The sequence below is a fragment of the Sabethes cyaneus genome, chromosome 1 (assembly GCF_943734655.1).
Source record: "Sabethes cyaneus chromosome 1, idSabCyanKW18_F2, whole genome shotgun sequence".
Lineage (NCBI taxonomy): Eukaryota > Metazoa > Arthropoda > Insecta > Diptera > Culicidae > Sabethes > Sabethes cyaneus.
This window is the reverse complement of record NC_071353.1, coordinates 3,376,382-3,395,966: the sequence shown is the minus strand read 5'-3', so window position 1 is coordinate 3,395,966 and position 19,585 is coordinate 3,376,382. Positions and strand designations below refer to the sequence as shown.

Sequence of the window (19,585 nt, the reverse complement as noted above, 5' to 3'; positions counted from 1 at the left end):
GTCGGTCGTTCAATTCCTGCCGGGAATGCCCCAGCGCAAGATTAAAAACGGACTATCAGAGAAGCTTTACTCTGCTCTCGTCGGCACTCAATATGCAAACAAAATAGGAGCAAAATCAGCAGCAGCACTAGCAGCAGCAGCATCATCATCGTTATCATCTTTTGCTCATTCAGCATTCGGATTGATGAGGCCAAAGTCAGGCAAGAGACCCGAACGGTAGGCTGCAGGCAGGACAGAGACGATGTCAGGGGTGAAGTGTTCTAGCCCGACCGTTCCGTGTCGAGGTGTATGGCCTCATAGTGCCGAAGTGGGATCACAATCACTCCTGACTCCGTGGCGAAGGGACTGACTCCCACCGGGGAATATCACTGTTTTTTGCAGTGGCACCAGAGCCATTTTGCTCTTCCCGCGGCTTCCTACCCCCGCAAGGCACTACCACACAAGTGTCGTCTGCTTGTGAAAGGTTCGAACAGGAAACTAGCAATGGCATACATGTGTTTGAAATTTATGTCTTACCTTTATCATTATCACATCATCTTTCCGGTCTCTTTCCGGGTTTTCTCGTGGGGATGGGTGGAGCAGACGAGGGAGCTGTTGCTGCAGCAGCATGCTCGATAGGCATATAGCCTGGTAAGAGGTGGAACAGTAAAGCTCGATTACCGTAATCGTAAGATCCGTATCGGAAATGGGTTCATTTTTTTTGGAAACGAATTCCACTAAGACTGGCTTTGATATTGACTGCACCTATTACGTTTAATGTACAATCTGGAACGTACAAGACATCAATCTGAGCTGACGATGAATTTAAAAACTGTTTTTTAAACAATTGCAAGTTGAGAGGTGGGCTTATCCGTAAGTGTTTGACTCTCAATTATAAATGAATGCTAGATTCAGTGGAGTCATAGTACTTGCTCCACAGCTATAATTTAAATTCGTAGACATAGAACCATTGATTTTTTAACAAATTAAAACAGCACTCTAATTTTCTTCCCTGCGTTGTTGACTGAAGAAAGGATGCTACTTTTCCATTGCATTAAACGAACGAAGAGTATTTTTACTTCGGCACCCCGAGGAGGAACAGCGCCTCTCAGACATGATGTCAAACTGATGTTTATTTATCTTAAGCCATCACCCCATCCTCGTTCTTACCATCCCTTTCGGTATCGTCGTATTTACAGCTGCCACACAAACGCATACATATCCCAGTATACTTTCGAAAGTAATGCTAAATGGTACATTTTTCCCATTTTTTTTCTTTTCTCCTCTCATTGCAGGGCCTCCGGAGCAACGTTACAGATGCCTGCGAACGACATGATCCTTGCCAGCATGGCGGCATTTGCATATCGACCGATTCCGGACCAATCTGCGAATGTCGCAATCTTGAGTACGAGGGACCCTACTGCGAACGAGGTAAGGACGCTGAACTTTGTTACGTCGGCATATTTTTCTGCACCGAAAAAGAGAAACGCTTTTTTTTTTGAAAAAATATACCCTCGCACAATGCTTGGGGCAGAAAGTCAAGATGTGTCATAAAGCATGTGTCCAGTCCCTTCGCTTCAAACCCGAAGGCGAATGCACAGCATTCGCCATATTTGAACTGTCTAGCATTGATGTCCGTGTTTTCACGTTTAGCATTTCATGCAGTCATGCCGAGAGAGCAGGACTGATCCGGCTGTAATCTCAGATCTCGAGACACACTCACTCCAGGCCTTGGAGAAGCTTTTGGGTGTGATTTGAAATTCATATATTCCAAGCTCATATGTGCAAAACAAAACGCTCTTCTCCGATAGGCGCCATGCCGGAATTGAAACTGAAGGACCGGATATGAGTCACCGATATCAGGGGCAGGAGATGAAATTTGCCTACGGAAATCGGACGGAATCGCACACAGGCTCTGCAAGCTGTGGCATTGAACGAAAATGTGATTTCTACAGGTACCGTTTGGCAGTGAAGCTAAATACATAGTAGTAATCGGAATGGCTACAAATCACGAATGAAACACGATTGTGTGTTTATTAAATCCATGCGGATGTTTTACTGTTACACTTTAGAGAGTTCAAAGAGTAGTTACTGTGTGTACTGTTTCGTTCAAGGTGATATTAATTTCTGGAAATTCCAGAAATAGTACACATGATGTTCTTCATAAGTAAAATTACTACCTCAAGTCCATAGAGGGCTGACTACAGGTCTGTTAGTGTTTTGTACATCGTCAGCCTTATGCGGCGGCGTATGCTGCTTGATCTAAAAGTCTTGGGGAGGGAAAAGTAGGGTCGACTTCCAGCTTGAATGTTTCATTTAATCTACTCACTTTCACTCGTATTGTTGTTCGTAGTGACCCGAAATCCGAGAGATATGAACTGATCAACCCGCCAGTGTTGGTGAAGTTTGCAATTTGAAGTTTTAAATAAGGGGGTTGTGGAGTCTTCTTTTTATACAGTCCGCTGGGGTTCAAAGGTCACCATTATCTGCGATCCACAGGCCCTGGGAGGAGAAGTTTGGTTCAAATTCGGTTATAATTGGCTTCCATTATAGCTTGGCTCGATCAACGGATCCCCAACTTGTGTAAAGAGGAGCGGAACACACATTCAATAAGCGTTGCTTCAATGACCCTCCATTACCTAATTTTCCGCTCTTTCCTCTTCACGTCTTGTCCCACTCTGTTTGTATACTATCAAAACCTGTGTTTCATTACTTTCATTACATTCATTTTACTACTACACTTGTGTCCCCTCTGCCGATTGTAAAAACTACCCTTATTTAGCAGTCCGGTGTAAAATTCCTGATCTTCTTCTTCTTCTTCTTCAGCATAGAGCCGGGGTGGCTCGTGCTGTTTCAAGCACTCGTCTCCATTCAACTCTGTCTTGGGCCACTCGTCGTCAATTTCCTAGTCGTCTCAGAGGTCGCAAATCGCTTTCGACCTGGTCGAGCCATCGTGTACGTTGCCCCCACCTCCCCCCCCTGTTTCTGGTGCCGGCGGGGTTGTTGAAGAGGACTATTTTCGTCGCACTGTCGTCCGGCATCCATACGACGTGTTCGGCCTACTGTAGCCTGTCAGCTTTCGCTAGATGTACGATGGAAGTCTCCCCAAGCAGTGACTGTAGCTCGTGATTTATTCGCCTCCGCCACTCTCTGCTTTGCGTTTGTACTCCGCCAAATATCGTCCGTAGCACTTGCCGCTCGAACACGGCAAGGGCGCGTATGTCCTCCGTGAACAGCGCGCGTTTGTTTCCTTTGAGCCTCTTTCTTTCATGTATTTGGTTTTCGATGCATTTATTTTTAGCCCAATTCTCCTAGACTCCGCTTTCAATCTGGCGTAGATTGCCTCCGCCGTCGCAAAGTTCCTGGCTATCAAAGCCGAAGTCATCTGCAAAGCCTAGAAGGTGGCTACCCTTGGTAAAAATCGTGCCTCTCGTTTCGATGCCCGCTCGTCGGATCACCCCCTCAGCGGCGATGTTGAACAGCAAGCAGAATAAACCGTCACCTTGTCTCAACCCTCGCCACCTCTCGAAGGGACTCGAGAGTGTCCCAGAGATGCGTATGAAACACTTCACTCGATCCAATGTAACTCTGATCAGTCGCGTCAGTTTGTCCGGAAACCCGAGTTCGTGCATTATCTGCCATAGCTTATCTCGATCGACTGTATCGTATGCTGCTTTGAAATCAATAAAGATGTGATGCGTCGGCACGTTGTACTCCCTACATTTCTGCAAGATCTGTCGGATAGTAAAAATTTGGTCCGTAGCGCGAGCCCCCATGAAACCCGCCTGATAGTTCCCTACGAAACCTTGTGCTATCGGCGACAACCGGTGTAACAGAATTTGGGAGAGTACCTTGTAGGCGGCGTTTACCAGCGTAATACCGCGATAGTTGCAGCAGTCTAGCCCATCACCCTTTTCGTAGATGGGACAAACCACTCCTTCCATCCATTCCTCCGGTAGCTTTTCCTCCTCTCAAATTCTCGAAATAACCCAGTGTAGAGCCTTTGCTGGCGTTTCACCGTTCATACAGCTCTGCCGGTAGGCGATCCTTCCGAGCGGCTTTATTGGTCTTCAGCAGCCAGATTTCTCGTTTGACTTCTTGGAGATTAGGTGCTAGGACATTACTATCTTCCATGGGTACTCCTAGGTTAATTTCCGTTCCGCCTCCTTCTGCGACTTCGCCATTGAGGTGTTCATCGAAGAACTGCTTCCATCTGTCGACCACTTCGCGCTCGTTTGTGATTAGATTCCCTCCCTCGTCTCTACACATGTCAGGTTTCGGTGTGCAGCCCTTCCGAGTTTGGTTCACCTTCCCATTAAACTTGCGCGTGTCATTAGCTCGGAATAGTTGTTCTAATTCTTCACGATCTTTGTTTTCCTTTTGGCGCTTTTTCCTCCTCAGGATCGTGGTCAACTGGTTGCTAGCTCATCGATATTTGCTCAGGTCCTTTCTAGTAGCAATACTTAGATAATTTTTCTAAGCAGTTTTTCCCTCCATTGCTTGTTGGCATTCCCCATCAAACCAATCATTTTGTGTACCGCGAGGTTTAATACCTAGTGCCGCGGTAGCCTACGGTATGCATCGCTGGTAAATTTGAAAGCGCGTTTATTCTGCGGTGTTCGTCTCTACTCCATCCTCTCTATTAAACCAAGAAATTTGCGTTTGGTTATAGTCACCATCTGAAGACCCCTTGTCACGTAATTCTCGGATTAAGAGAATATGCTCATCGATAAACTTGGCAACTTTACTTCTGTCAGGTGGGATGTAAACTGCAGCAAGCAAAAACTTCATTCCTTTGATGACAGTAGAAACACAGGGTTGTTCGAGATAATTTCCATGTCTTAAGTTGACTAGCGAACTAGGGAACTGTTGAGCAACGGCAATCAATACGCCACCAAAACTACTTTTGTCACTACTCTTCGAGCTACGATCACAACGATACACGCTGAAGGCGGATCCAAACAGCTGAAGAGAATCGATGCAGCCGTCCAAAGCGGTTTCAGTTAGCATGATTACATCGTAGTTGCAGTCATTAGATGCTGGGAATAGGTCGTCCACTTTAGAATATGCGCAAATATCATCCACGTCATTGGCGTGTGCAGAAAGCTCCGCTTTTTGAGACGCTTTTGATACAGTGGGCATTTTTTACTCCAGCGTGCACGATTAATATCTAGCTGCTCAGCGAGCGATAGTTTTTGCTGTTCGTTTGAGAAACACAATTAATGCATTGTGCGGTGTTTGCTTTACATTGGCCGACAGGATGTCCTTCAGCACACTTAAGACAGCACGCAGTGCTGTTGCAATTAATTGCTTTGTGCCCATACTTTTGTCTTGTTTGCTTCTCTCAATCGCCCCTTAGAATCAAAAACATTTATTTTGGTTTTCAAAGATTCATGACACTTTTTTCATGCATTTTCGGAATAAACTCTTTTTCTTCATCAACGTTTCTATCCTTAAAATTTTTCTATGTCAATGACGAAATTCAACTAGGATAAATCAGCATCACAATCATTTATGTCAAATTCTTAAATTTATATAGGAATTTACATATTTATATTTATACATTTCATGTACACGTTTTATGTCCCCATTCTTCGACCGATCTAAACTATCATCAGTTTTATTTGAACAGCTTCTCGAGCCACCGGAATGGACCGGGTGAAAGATTGCGGTGCCTCTTGGGAGCGAACAAATGTTGCTTCGCACACCGAGGAGCTGGCACATAAATTGGCCATTCGGAGTAAACACCCATAAATTTCAATCTTCACAAGCAATGGCAACGGAACAACAAAGACCTCTGCTTTAGGACCTGACGTTCCCAACGGAAGAGAATCTCCAATCCATTTCTGCGCCATTGTTTATCTTTTAACTCGCTCAGCTAGTAAAGGTAGTGGTGCTTCCCCAGCATTGTATACTAGCAGAACTATGGGTGGAGGAAAGTTTTATGTTCTTTAGTATGGGATCCTGAAAACATTCTGCTTTGCCAAGCAACAACAGTGCACACAGCAACCAATATGTAGGTTGCAAATTAATGACGGGAAAATCTTCATTGATTCCTTCCTGCCTGCAGAATGCCACTGAAGTTTTTGTTCGTCAACGGCTCTAATCATTCCCACTGAAGGATAAACGCCCTTGCGGGACTGGTGGAAAAGTATATGGAGTTTGAAAGTGGGTAAAAGTTATAAATGTAATCCAAAACTCGTTGCATTTCTGATCGAATTCCGGAAACTCGGTAATTCGTTCTTCATTTTTGATTAGACAAAATGTTTGGAATTTAGTTACTTCCAGTAGTCATCGGTAGCAAACGAGCTTTTAGTTGAAGTGTACCGGTAGATGACACCAATAAGATAACTCAATTACAATTTGAAAGGAAAATATACTCAAACCGTGCGGAAGTGGAACTTAACGTGATAGTGGCGCTATCATCGTCAGCCAAAGCGAAGGGCCTCCAGTCGTCGGAGATTAATCATCGTCGGTCCAATTTGACTCCAGACAGAGGACACTGACGCGACGGCGGTTCCGAGTGGAGAAACATTCATAATTGTAATCATTATTTGACCCCTCCTCGCTTGGTGGTGGGAAAAATCTCAAACATGCACGCAGTGCTTCGAGCGTGTGCGATATTTATCTACCGCCGGCAGTCTCGATAAGCAGAGAGAACAAGAGAGCCCAGAAACGGCTGTACACGATAAATAATCGTATAAATATCATAAAAAATAATGAAATTTGGCATTGAGCCATTTGGCTTGTTCCATCCCGAAAGGCTCGCAGTGCTGTAGGCCCGCAGAAGGAGAACCACTAGGGGAATAAAATAGTAGTAGACAGCCGTTTTGAATATAAAACAGTTTATTATTGAAAACTAAAAGAACGCGCGTTACGGTCGAAGTTTCTGAACGGATTGCGCGATAAACGTCTAGCTGGATTCGCCTGGTTGTCCTTTTCGAAGGGGGAAAGAACTAATATCGCACTTGCATTCATGTGGAAAACGCTCGAAGCAAACGAAAGCCAGTCTGCGTATTTATATTCACTGCCTAATTGATTTCGTTTTCGAAGGGAACACCACCAGCTTATCGTGTGGGATGTGATGTGTCCACAAATTGTGGGCGCACGGCAATAAATAAGAGCCTTGTAAAGGCAGTTTGCTATCAGCCAAAGCTGATAGCTTTGGCCTGCTTGCGGATATGAGTAATCGTATTTACAATTGATTTTGTTCTCCGATGACTTCAAATGTGTTCCCTATCAGTTGCCCTATATGTCCCAGTTTTGGCTGGGAGGAACTCTATTTCAAAGTATAAAAGACCACTTTTTATACTTCACTAAAAATTCGACATTTTTGAACTTTAGCACAAACACGAGCATCCATAGCACCTGCCACCTACGTTATCATTACACCCAATGTAGGTCCTGGGAAGACCAACGTACGTAAAGGGTAAACGTGCAGTTACGACCTGATTGCAAGCGTCAAGCAATCAATGTTTGAACTTTCGTATTTACTACTCGTTACCCGCATCATTCGCACAGCATAAGCATACCTATTCGATGTCATAGTCCTCGCGCTCTCGGTCTCCCTGTTTCAGTCAGATCGCAAATTATTGATTTGATTTACGGTCGAATAAGCGAGTGATGCTGAATCTTCGTGCTCGGATTGGTAATTGATTGCTAGATACAGCAGCCTCTAGCACGCTGACAGGTTTGAATGATACATCTTTCATGCCGCGCGAATCGTTGATAAAACCGAACTGCGATTGATTTTCAATTTTAACCTACGAATGTGGCGGTAGTTTATGCATACAGTGATTGACGAAAAGTATAGCGTACAATTTTGCGTTCGACATTGTTTAACAATGCTTCTAAAGGTTAACGAAAACGAAACTAGCACTAAATGAAACACTTCCAAAAGCTAAAAATTGTCAGCTAGAAAATTATTTTTGCATGAAACTTAAAACGCCGAAAAAGGTACCTAGAGGCTTGAAAAGACTTAAACAGAAAATAATCCAAAAATACGCCTAAAATCGCTAAAAGTTTCTAAAGGCCAATATAAATACTACCGAATAAAGTTCAACAAACACCGAAGATGAAGCAATTGAACTGATTCGTCGAGTTATAACCACACACGAGCGCGGCGGTTTCAAACTGGTAAAATTTGTCTCGAATAGTGAAAAAGTACTGAACTCCCTACATCCTTCGTTGAGAGCAGAAACTGGCGGATGTGCTCGAGTGTTAGGTCTGGAATGGCAACTTCAAACTGATGAGTTCGTTTTTCGACTGGATTTTCCGAAGCTAGACGAAAAATTCCGTTCCGGTAACGACGTTCCGACTAAGCACCAGTTGCTACAGTTTATGATGAGCATTATCGATCCACTTTGTGTACTTACTCATGTGACTATTCACTTAAAAATATTGTTTCAAGATTTGTGGCGCTTACAAATTGGCTGGAATCAAAAACTTCCTAACGGATTGATTTCAAGATGGACCGAATGGCTTGAACAAACCTTAGCGCTGCGTGAAATTCGCGTTCCTAGATTTTACTTTCCTGGGCTTAAGACGTTTAGTAGTGTCGAACTTCATGCTTTTTCAAGCATATGCTAGCGTGATTTATATGGTGCATTGCATCGATTTCCGGAAAAGGTGCATGTTTCTCAAGTACTCGCCAAGTGCAGTGTTGCCCCTCTAAAGTCACAAACCGTACCGAGATTGGAATTACAGGGATGTGTTGTTTCTAGCCAATTAACTCGCAAAATTCAAGACGACCACGGACACTCTACAGCAATGTGGAGATGGATACCATCGCATTTAAATGTAGCCGATCTGGCAACGAAAGTTTCCAAATTTGCAAAAATGGCAGACTGGATAAGAGGTCCTGACTTTCTATACACAAATCGAAGTGAATGGTCTGAGTATGATTTTGTTGCCCTATCTCCTGAACAGGGCTGTCCTGCACTCAGTGCACCTATTTTGCTTGTTTAACTGTAACACTTCAACCAAGCAAAATTCGAAAATGTTATATACGGGGCATTTGGAGAGTCCATTATTATCCATAAGATTGCTGAACTAAGTATTGCTCTATCTTCTGTATTTACGTCGCACACCCAGTTCACACTGGGTGGTGCACCAAGAGCGCTCTCTGCGCATCACTTAAGATAGAGCAATACTGAGTTCAGCAATCTTATAGTTAATAACTGGCTCTATAAATGAGCCATTCATAAAATTTTGGAATTTTGCTTGGTTGAGATGTTACAGTTAAAAATGCAAAATAGGTGCACTGAGTGTAGGACAGCCCTGCTCCTGAAGATTCTGTCAATTTTCATCTGGATTTGGAAGCCGACATGGTAGTCTTGGAAGAGGATTCCTGGGACATGCCTGATATAACGAGATTTTCGGATTTTAATCGACTCATTTGGTCTACCGCATATTATTTGAAGATGAGGCAGATTTTGGGGTTACCAAGAAAAGAGAAAGCCAAAAAATTCGTCATTAGCGTTCACGATATGGAAACAGCCAGAAATCTATGGTTCAGACGAGTTCAATTAGAAGTTTATTCGGACGAGTTTAGCAGTCTGGCGACAAATGGTTATGTAAAGAAATCGAGCCGTTTCTACAATTTTTCTCCTTTCATAGTTAAAAGTATCATTAGGATGAAAGGCCGTATCCAGCATGGAAGCAAGCCGTTTAACGTTAATAATCCAGCAATATTGCCAGAAAACCATTCATTTACAAATTTATTGATTCGGACCTTTCATATCGCAAATGCACATCAAGGACTGGAAACTGTTCTGAACAACTTGAAACACCGATATTGTATCCCGAAACTTCGATCACAAATCAAAAAATATGTGAAAGGTTGTTTGAAATGTCGAGGGCTACGTGGCAAGCCAAGTGTGACGCAAATGGGAAATTTACCTCCAGAACGAACAGCCCCTTTCGTGTTCCCGTTCACGTTCACAGGTATTGATTATTTTGGACCATTGATTGTAAAAATAGGGCGACGTCTGGAAAAGCGATGGGTCGTGCTGTTTACCTGCATGAGTAGCCGTGCCATGCATTTGGAAATAGTTCCTTCACTGGATACCAATAATTGTATGATGAGTATTAGATGTTTCATAGCTGCACGTGGAGTCCCTTAAAAGATCATCACTGACAACGGTACGAATTGTGCGCCGTATTATGGAGGCTATTGGGAACGATTGATGCGAACTGTAAAGATGGGACTACACACAATGCTGAAGGAAAGACATCCTACAGATTTGGCTCTCCGAACGGCATTATGTGAAATTATGAACACGATGAATAATCGACCTCTAACCCACGTGCCAGACGACCCGCAGGATCCTGAACTTGACACCTAATATGTTGTTACTGGGAAGAAACAATCACATGCAGTATGATCCCGATTTCGACGTGCCGTGCTGCTTACAGACATGAGCAAGTATATGCTGATCGTTTCTGGAAAATATGGGTTTCACCTTATCGTCCGGAACTAATTAAACGACAAAAATGGCAGGACAACCGGAAATACTGCGAGTACACTGTTGGCGATCTGGTAATGAAAATTGACGAAAAAATGCATCGTGGATGTTGACCAAAAAGAATAATCGAAAAAGCGTTTAATGGTCCTGATGGGAAAGTAAGAACGCTTGCAGTGCGTACTTGTCGATCTACCTACGTCAGACCGATTACAAAGATCATTCTACCTTGGCCGCCCCGGAGGATGTTTCGAACAATCGAGAAGGCTAGAATGTTTCTAATCAATCGAAGAAATTATAGCCAGTCATGACTTATTAGATTTGCATAAAAAATTTCATTCGCTTAACAACTATCGTTCAAGTTACAAGCAATAAAACTGTAATTAACCTAGAGTTTTAAAATTGTTATTTTCAACATAGTTTTGTAGCTAACATACCAAACAAATATAACAGCACTTTATATAATCGGGGGATTATTTGCGATCGTATTCCCCATGTTGAAAATCATGGTTTTCTCATAACCTTTTACTACTAGTAAGTACGCAAATTTCATAATAAATGCACTATTTAATTAATAGACTATCAAACTTTACGATACATCAGAAAAACGGCATTACCGTCGCATATTTTTCACTCAAATTGCCTAATACTTCAGAATACAAAAAAAAACATGCTAGAATGCACCGAAAAATTGCACAGCGGGATTGATCAGTTATAAAACACTTTTGTTTTTTTTTATACATAACTGGGAGAGTCCTCCCAGTTGGCTTCCAGGTACGACGCTGGCCTAATAAGCTAGTCGTCGAATCTCGACTGGGGAGGCTGTTAGAGTCAATAGGGTCGTAGCACCTAGACTTTGCTTTTTTTGCCCAAAACTTGACGCGAAAAGCATAATCCGAGACGCAAATGCACAGATCGGAAGAGAGGAATTCTTCCATCCTGTCATTGGAAAACATGGCCTCCATTTGTCGACCAATGATAACGGTCTGAGGCTCATAAATTTTGCCGCAGCCAGGGAAATGGTCTTCTGTAGCACCTACTTTCCACATCTGAATATTCGGAAACACACCTGGAGGCACCCAAATGGAGACTCTAGCTCTCAGATCGATCATGTCTTGGTTTGTCATGGTCGACACTTTTCGGATGTCATCGAAGTACGGTCTTTTTGGGGACCAAATGTCGACTCTGCTGATGGCTGACCAACAGACCTCATAACTACTAGACAAGTATTCGTGCTGGCATCACTGTATATTTACCTACAGGTTATATTTGTTGTACAACTTACGTCAAACTTGTTTTGGTTCTCTTCCCAAATTTGACAGTAAGCAACCAATAACTGTTTCGATAAAAGATATAATATCACTAAATGATGATTGCCCAGTGATTTTGAGATCTGTTCTCTGACCACTATATCGTCTGTGTAAGATTCTCGCAAGTTTGTCGAACACGGCGAAGGCTCGCACTAAGAGGACGCTACGTTTTAACATCCAGGGGTTGACGGCAGATGGCTTGGAATACGCTTGATCAACGAATCGCCGAACTGCAGGAAGAAAGGGAAGAAAATATAAGTTGACTGTGGATGAATCTCCATGATTGAAGCCTCTGCGAGAGAGGTGGTAAACACGTGGAATGCAGCATAACAGCTGGTGCAATGTCAAATGCTATAGAGTGACAGATGAGAAAAACCAGGTCAGGAGTCACATACTCGTTTGGTCTAACTTGTCAGACACGCGTACTCCTAACGAACGCGCCGGCGTAAGCCTCCCTTTCGGACTCTCGCTCGTACTTATTAATGTATTACGACGAGTTTTTGCGAGTGTGTGTTTAGCTAACAGCTACGGTCGTCACTCTCGTTCTTCGTTGCTGCCCGAGCTGCTGATGCTGATTATTCGCGGGCGCTCGCACTCCCGCCCGTGAGTAGAATCGGGAGCGAAGATGAAGAAAAAAAAGTAATGCAAAACCTGTATCCCATTGCGCCTCTGTGCCTCACGGGATGCTGATTGCACTGGAGCTGTTTGACTCGGGAATAAGCTATGCAGGAGGACGATGTGAGGATGTATGTGCGCGATTGTGTAGGTAGCAGAATGTCTGTACACAGCAACACAGCAAGTTGAATGCTATGCTTCTCATACTCACTCGCGTGAGAGTATCCAACGTTTGCTTCTCGTTCGATTAGCAACATTGATGCTCACTGCGGCTACACGTCAGAACAGGGAAAGGTATAGAGAGACTAGAGCTAGAGAAAAAGAACTCACCGTCTAAAAAACGCGAATACGAGGAGCACGTGCTTGCCGGCACACAGGAAAGATTCGTCAGCAACGTCATACGGAGTTTCTACAAAGCGGTAAGGAGTACAAATTTTGCGATGCCTGTGACGTGCATTGATAGTGCCGGCAACCTGCTTACTGACAAAACGGCGGTAGCAGCTAGGTCGAGGAGCAATCCAGACGGTGTTGAATGGATAGGGAAAAACGGAGATCAGCAGGAACAGGATAAGAATTGTGGGCCACGGCCAAGCTGTAAATCCACCAACACAGGAGGAGATTAAGAAGGCAACCAGTGAGCTGAAAATGGTAAGGTTACTGGGAAGGACGGTATCACGGCTGAACTGCGAAACGCTGAGAGCGAGCGGCAGTACGAATCAATTCACCGGATCATTGTCAGGATCTGGAAGGAAGAACAAATGCCGGAGGAGTGGTTGGATGGCCTTATTTGCCCTACTTTTAAAAAAGGACATCGACTCGGGTGTAAAAACTATCCAGGCGCGTCAGTTATTAGACAAGCTTGGGGGAATACAACTTGACTCATGATCTGTTTGTGGACTTTAAGGCGGCGTACGATTCATTCAAACGAAATGAGCTGTGGCAGATAATGCTAGAACATGGTTTGCCGACGAAACTAATTAGGATGATTGGTGCGACGCTGGATGGGTCAAAATTATTCGTCAGAATAGCGGATGAGATCCTTTATCCTTTGATCGTTTCTAATCGCATCGACCGTCATATCTTATTAGCCAAATTTGACATCTAGCATAGCAAGCGTTTGTCTTCGTAATCGTAAAATTGACATTAAACCTCTAGAGATTCGTCAACTATGTCACCAAGCACAATTCTGTATTATGCGGACTACGTAAAAATGCTCTCGAAATTTTGGCCCTCACTGTACCGACAGTCGCAAAGGGGGTTGTGTTTTCCCAATTTAGCAGGACAGGAAATTACCCTGTCGAAACCAGCCGACAAGCTGGTTGTGAGCGAAACGGTAGTGACATTCCAACATTTCATTCCAACAACATATGTGGCACTTGAATGCCGTAACCGTCCAATGCAGCTTTGGCAGCTTTCAAAATCGTGGGATCATGATCAACTATCTGTCGCGTATTGTTTTGCGTTGCGAAAAAGCAGATACCGAGATATCGGACTATCGGATTGTCAATCGGGCACGTAGACGGTTAAAAGACATTCGTTTTTTGAATAATAAAAATCGAGCGGGGTTTAACAGAGGAAAATTTTTCAATTGGGTTGAATTTCAATTTTGGATTTGTTTCTTGAGGTATACAATATTTGAAGTTTGCAAATTAATTTTTAGAAACTTTCGTTCAGATAAAAAGGGCATTCTGTATTATCATACATCAAACGCATTCTAGATGTCTAGAAGTCAGCAAATTGGAATTGAAACCGTTAATCAATTCACGAGGTACAAGTCTTTAATTGTCAATTTCTGAATGCAGCATGTTTGATTTAACATGCGCACTCTTGAACTCGCAGAACCCACAGACCGCTGTCGATTTCCTGCCAACAATGGCCTACCGGCCATGGCATTCACAACACGCCTATTGACGGTAATATTGACAGCAACGATTGCTCTCAATAACAGCGCGGATGCAATAATGCATTCCCCATCCGGACGCCCATTTATAGCACGAAAAACGTACCCGATCCGAGATGCAACTCGTCGGGTCTTACATCGTTGGCTAGTTTCGCTTGTGCCTGACCTGCCCGCGTTTTGCGCAGCAAAAGAGGCACGCTTTTCCAGCAGTTAATTTCCAATAAAAAGCTTTTTATTTATTTTCCCTCGAGTGCACATTCTTGAGTGTTTCGCTTCCACCCGATTGCATCGTTGGACGGAAAGCATAAGTATTATGATGCGGCTACTTTTCAAAATGGATATGGGCAACCGACGGCTGGTGGCCACAATCTGGAATGCGATGCAGAAGCTGCAATGAGTAAATTTTACAGAAAAGTTTGGCACACACATAATAATATGACGGAAGCGGTAGAGTGAAATCGGTTCGATAGTAACCGAGTCGGTTGGCGTCATATGTTCGAACATGGTTGCAAGCATCGAAATGATTTTTATAATAGTCTACAATGGATGGAGTGGACGGTAGAACAAAAGTGTTGTTAGCATCTCAGGGGAGGCAAGGCATGGGGAATGGGATAGAGCGATAAATTAGGTAAGGGAGGGTCATTGAAGCAACGCTTATTAAATTTGTATAACGTTTCTCAACCACGACCTAATCAACTGCTATATGAGACGTTGTTTCCAGACTTTCTGACCAGAGCTAAATCATTACCTCGAAAAAAAACAGAAAATTTAATTACAATATTCAATGGTTTTCGTACACAGTCGAAAGGGTTGCGTAAGTTCACGAGGACTTTACCGTTGCCTTGGGTTGGTATCACAATTCTGATTGAAGAACTCGACGTCGCGTGACAGACGCCATTTTTTATCCCTAATAGACAATCACAGCGCATCATAAACAGTTCGACCCATCGCCTGTTCTTTTTTCTTCGCTTGGTTTTTTTTTCGTTTCTCCACTCGCACCGACGGACGATGGAGACCGGAATAAATCAGCCGCCGCGGGACCGAGAAAGATTTATTGCAGCAATTTTCCGGTAGGCTGAAACTCTTGCACTCTGGAGCCCGCCCATTGTTCCGCTGATGATGTAACCCCACGGCAGTGTGTTCGGGCCGTATTATCACGGTTTCAACAGCGCTCTAAATCTTTTTCCTGCCTACCGTGGTGATGCTGCTGCAGCACAGATACAGACATGACCACTTTTTATTGCCATAAATTTAATTTCGGGGACAACCAGTGCTCGTCTGCACTCGTCTGGACACACCGTAGGACACTTGGACCAGCAAGCATGGATTAAGTTGTCTCTCCAGATCTGACTAACTCTTTTCGGTGCATTCCTCGGAAGTGGAAAATGAAAAATTTTCAATGGAGAATGCAAGACACACTCGCATCTACCGTCGTGCGTAGCTCCATACGGCATGATAAGCTTGTAGAGCTGGAGGATTTCATATCTGTGGCCTGGAATAATACATCAAGCTGCATTGTGGAGCCTCCTTGCGAGCGAAACGATTAGGCACACAACACACATACAGAAGAAAAGCATTTACAAAACCGGATTGAGATTAACTCTTGCGAATTTAACTCGGTCTGTGGTGTTCATAAGCTTCGGTGTGCTGTCGTAATTGTCTTTCCCTGAGGTTCTCTAGTACAGATAGCATCCAACTCACATCGGTAGAGTCCTTGTAACCGATGGTAAACAGCAAAATGTTATTATGCAAGCAATGATTATAACTATCAAATCAATGGTTCAATGTAAGTTGGTTATAGAAATGCAAAATCACAATGCTCTTTGAACTAATTTCGATTGAATTAAGAAACTAATTAAGACAAAAAGTGATTAGCGTCAATCAAATTTTATGTTAGAAAAAAGATTCAGAATAACAGTGCGTAACAGAATGCTTTGGTCTACCCTAAAAAGTCCATCTGTGAGGAAAACTTCAACTACAATCCAATTGTGCGGAAACTTCCCCACTAACTTTTGGAATATGAAAAGTTAAAACATAAAGCTAGTGAGACCTCTGTTCATATCGAACCCATGAGGCGGCCGGTTCAACTTCATTGATTCATATGCATAGAGGAGTTCTAATCCGGTTACTTTCGTTCGTACAATTTCCCTCCATCCCTTAACGGTCGGTGATGACAGGCGAACGGTTCGATCCTTTGCCGATGGAACAAATTGAAAACAATGTTCCAATAAAACACACCAGTCCACCGTTCAGTAAACGTCGACAATCATGCTCGAAGTGTATCTCAATTAATATTTAATATCCTTTTCCTGTGTTTACGAAATGCCTTGCTAACCAGTCTACCCTTCATCATCACCATCATGGTCGACTATCCAGGAAGACGGGAAGACACTCAAATCAAATAAATTGAGACTTGAAGAGCAGGCCCAAACTGAAAATCCATCAGGGACGAGAGCTGACAGCAGCACACGAAAGTAGACACTCGGAAATCTATTTCCAAAATGCTCATCGGCACACGGATTCTAAAATCATTCGACTAACTATAGTGCACTTGTCAAAGTTATTTTTAGACTTATCACTCGTACTGTCATCCTAAAAAAACACCACACTTTTACCCGACTCGACGGGGAAGTTGAACTACCTGTCGTATTATATATGCTTCCGGGAGAAATATCCCTCTGATATCCGCCCCCAACACACCGCACCGCTCAGCCGCTTCAGCCAAAGCGGAACGATAAGTGGAAGCTTTTCCGGATGGAATTTTATTTGAATTTTCAACTGAAAACCTTCACCTTTTCCGTCGCGTTCTGCATAAGTATGTATACGTTTCATTCTTTAACTTTTTTCTTTTTTTCTCGTTTCTTTCTTTTCCCCCACACCATAGATAAAGCACCATCGGAGGCGACCTTTCGGGGCACGGAGTTCCTCTCGTACGATCTGGGCCAGACCGGCGGCGAGCCAATCGTAAGCGCACAAGATGCCATCACGCTCTACTTCCGGACCCGACAACCGAACGGACTGCTCTTCTACACCGGTAAGATTTTAATTATCCCGGCGACGGGGAGAAAGCCTCCTGGAGGTCTTTCTCTCTCTCTTTCTCGTGTTCGCTGTTTCCATGTATGTAAAATCACTTCTGTTCGCCTCCTAGGTTGATTGCTAGGAGGGCCGGCTGAATAGTACATTCGGAGGAGGCCTTACTGGGTTAGAGTTGAATTTATCAGCCAATCGTGAAGTCTATTTGTTAATTTTGTTTGTTTATTCGTTAACTTTACTTTTACTTTACTTTTACTTTACTTTTACTTTACTTTTACTTTACTTTAACTTTACTTTTACTTTACTTTTACTTTACTTTTACTTTACTTTTACTTTACTTTTACTTTACTTCTACTTTACTTTTACTTTACTTTTACTTTACTTTTACTTTACTTTTACTTTACTTTTACTTTACTTTTACTTTACTTTTACTTTACTTTTACTTTACTTTTACTTTACTTTTACTTTACTTTTACTTTACTTTTACTTTACTTTTACTTTACTTTTACTTTACTTTTACTTTTACTTTACTTTTACTTTACTTTTACTTTACTTTTACTTTACTTTTACTTTACTTTTACTTTACTTTTACTTTACTTTTACTTTACACACAGACAAGCAAACATAACACTTGGAAGAAAAATCAACAAAAATTATCGTAACACACATTTTGCCTGAACACTAGTACCATCCATGATCGACATTCCAGAATATCAAATAGCAACAGGAGTATCCCTCGAACTAGCAAGTATTTTTTATGGGCCATTCCCCTTCTTTAAAAAGCGCCACTTTGACCAAAACGGAGGAGACATTCCCAACTAAGCCCAAATTTGAAATGACGGTTTAATCGGTGCGAAGTATGGAAAGCGAGTGTCATGTCTGTTTGTCTGTGCTTTACCTTTACTTTACTTTTATCGGCCGGAAGTATCGGTGTTACCGGTTTTGATACTCCCGCTATCCCAACTCGAACAGGTATTGCTTTTCTAGGTTATGTGTGCAGGTTGTTTCACTTTTGCGGGATTTTTGCAGGTTATGTTTGCTGGGTAAATATAATGTCAGCGCTGCGCGGTAATCACATCGCATTTTATACGAAATAATTCACCTCGAATTCAATGGGCATAACAAAGGCATTACTTGACAAGAGATCATAAATTCTTGCTGATACAAATGGATTGATTCGGGTCTCGAATAACCAGATGGTTGATGGAATAAAAACATTTTATCTGTCAACAAAGGTTTCCATATTTGTTGTTGGCGTCAGTCGGTCGGAGTGATTATTCTCTTTACGGCAGCTAAAATTCATTTAAAATGTTAAAATAATTTATTTATTTATGCAAATTAATTTAAGCGAATTTTTAGCTATGATTTCATATATCAAAACGATAGCTACTTGCAGAAAAAACTACAAATCGAAGCTAATAATTTATACCTGTATTTTGTTTATGCAGGAAAAACTTGAAAATGCGGCTGCAGTCAAAGCTACTTGTAATTTGAACTTGAAAAATTGTACTAGTATATTTAATATGCAACAAAAATAAACATTTATTTATTAATTTATTAACTTTTTTTTATTGGGGCTTTTAACCAGTGCAGTGGTTGATTCGCCCCAAAAAAAAAATAAACAAATTACAAGCTACATAAATAATATTATTGATAAAATATTCATCACACAATAGGGCCCAGAAGAGGCTCACAGAATCAGAAGGTGCAGTTTAATCACTATAACTACAACGGCACTAAAATTTTCTGGAAAGGAACAAGTACCTTTGAACATTTTTAAATTTCGGTTGCTGAATTACCCGCGACCTTTTGAGGCTGTGAACCATGTCGCGAAATGTTTAACTTTTTAGTTAAAATTTGTCGATAGTTATTTCACCTTCTGTCGAAAACAACCCTGCTCTGAAGCATGGTTATTTTTTGACAGTCCGATGGTTATTCTGAGAACCAATGAGATATGCACAGGTGAGGAAGAGAGCTTCGATTTTTCCTTGGATTTTTTTACCAATGTTTGGATGTTGTATAACAAATTTGTTTATACAACTACGGTTGAAATGAGATGAATTTTATCAAAAATTCATCCAGTTCCAATCCGGACTGAATAAACAAATTCGCTATTACAGAAACATATCTTCATTCCTACCTTATATGCTCTCATTGCGTAAAACAACTATCAATCTGGCAAATATGAAATGGTTAGCATTCTGAACTGATCTGAACTGACCACTCGAGGAGAAATAACTATCAAACTGTCAAATTTTAACTAAAAAGTTAAAATTTTCGCGAAA

The 19,585-nt window shown here is 42.3% G+C and overlaps 1 protein-coding gene across 1 annotated transcript in view; it reads left to right on the top strand.

Annotated features, from left to right (window-relative positions):
• The window catches only part of LOC128733915 (neurexin-1), a 156,125-nt gene that overhangs the window by 88,238 nt on the left and 48,302 nt on the right, over window positions 1-19,585 (top strand). The window contains exons 5-6 of the mRNA XM_053827790.1: window positions 1,275-1,410; window positions 17,152-17,301. Coding sequence (XP_053683765.1) covers window positions 1,275-1,410; window positions 17,152-17,301 — 286 coding nt within the window. The remainder of the gene's footprint in view (window positions 1-1,274; window positions 1,411-17,151; window positions 17,302-19,585) is intronic.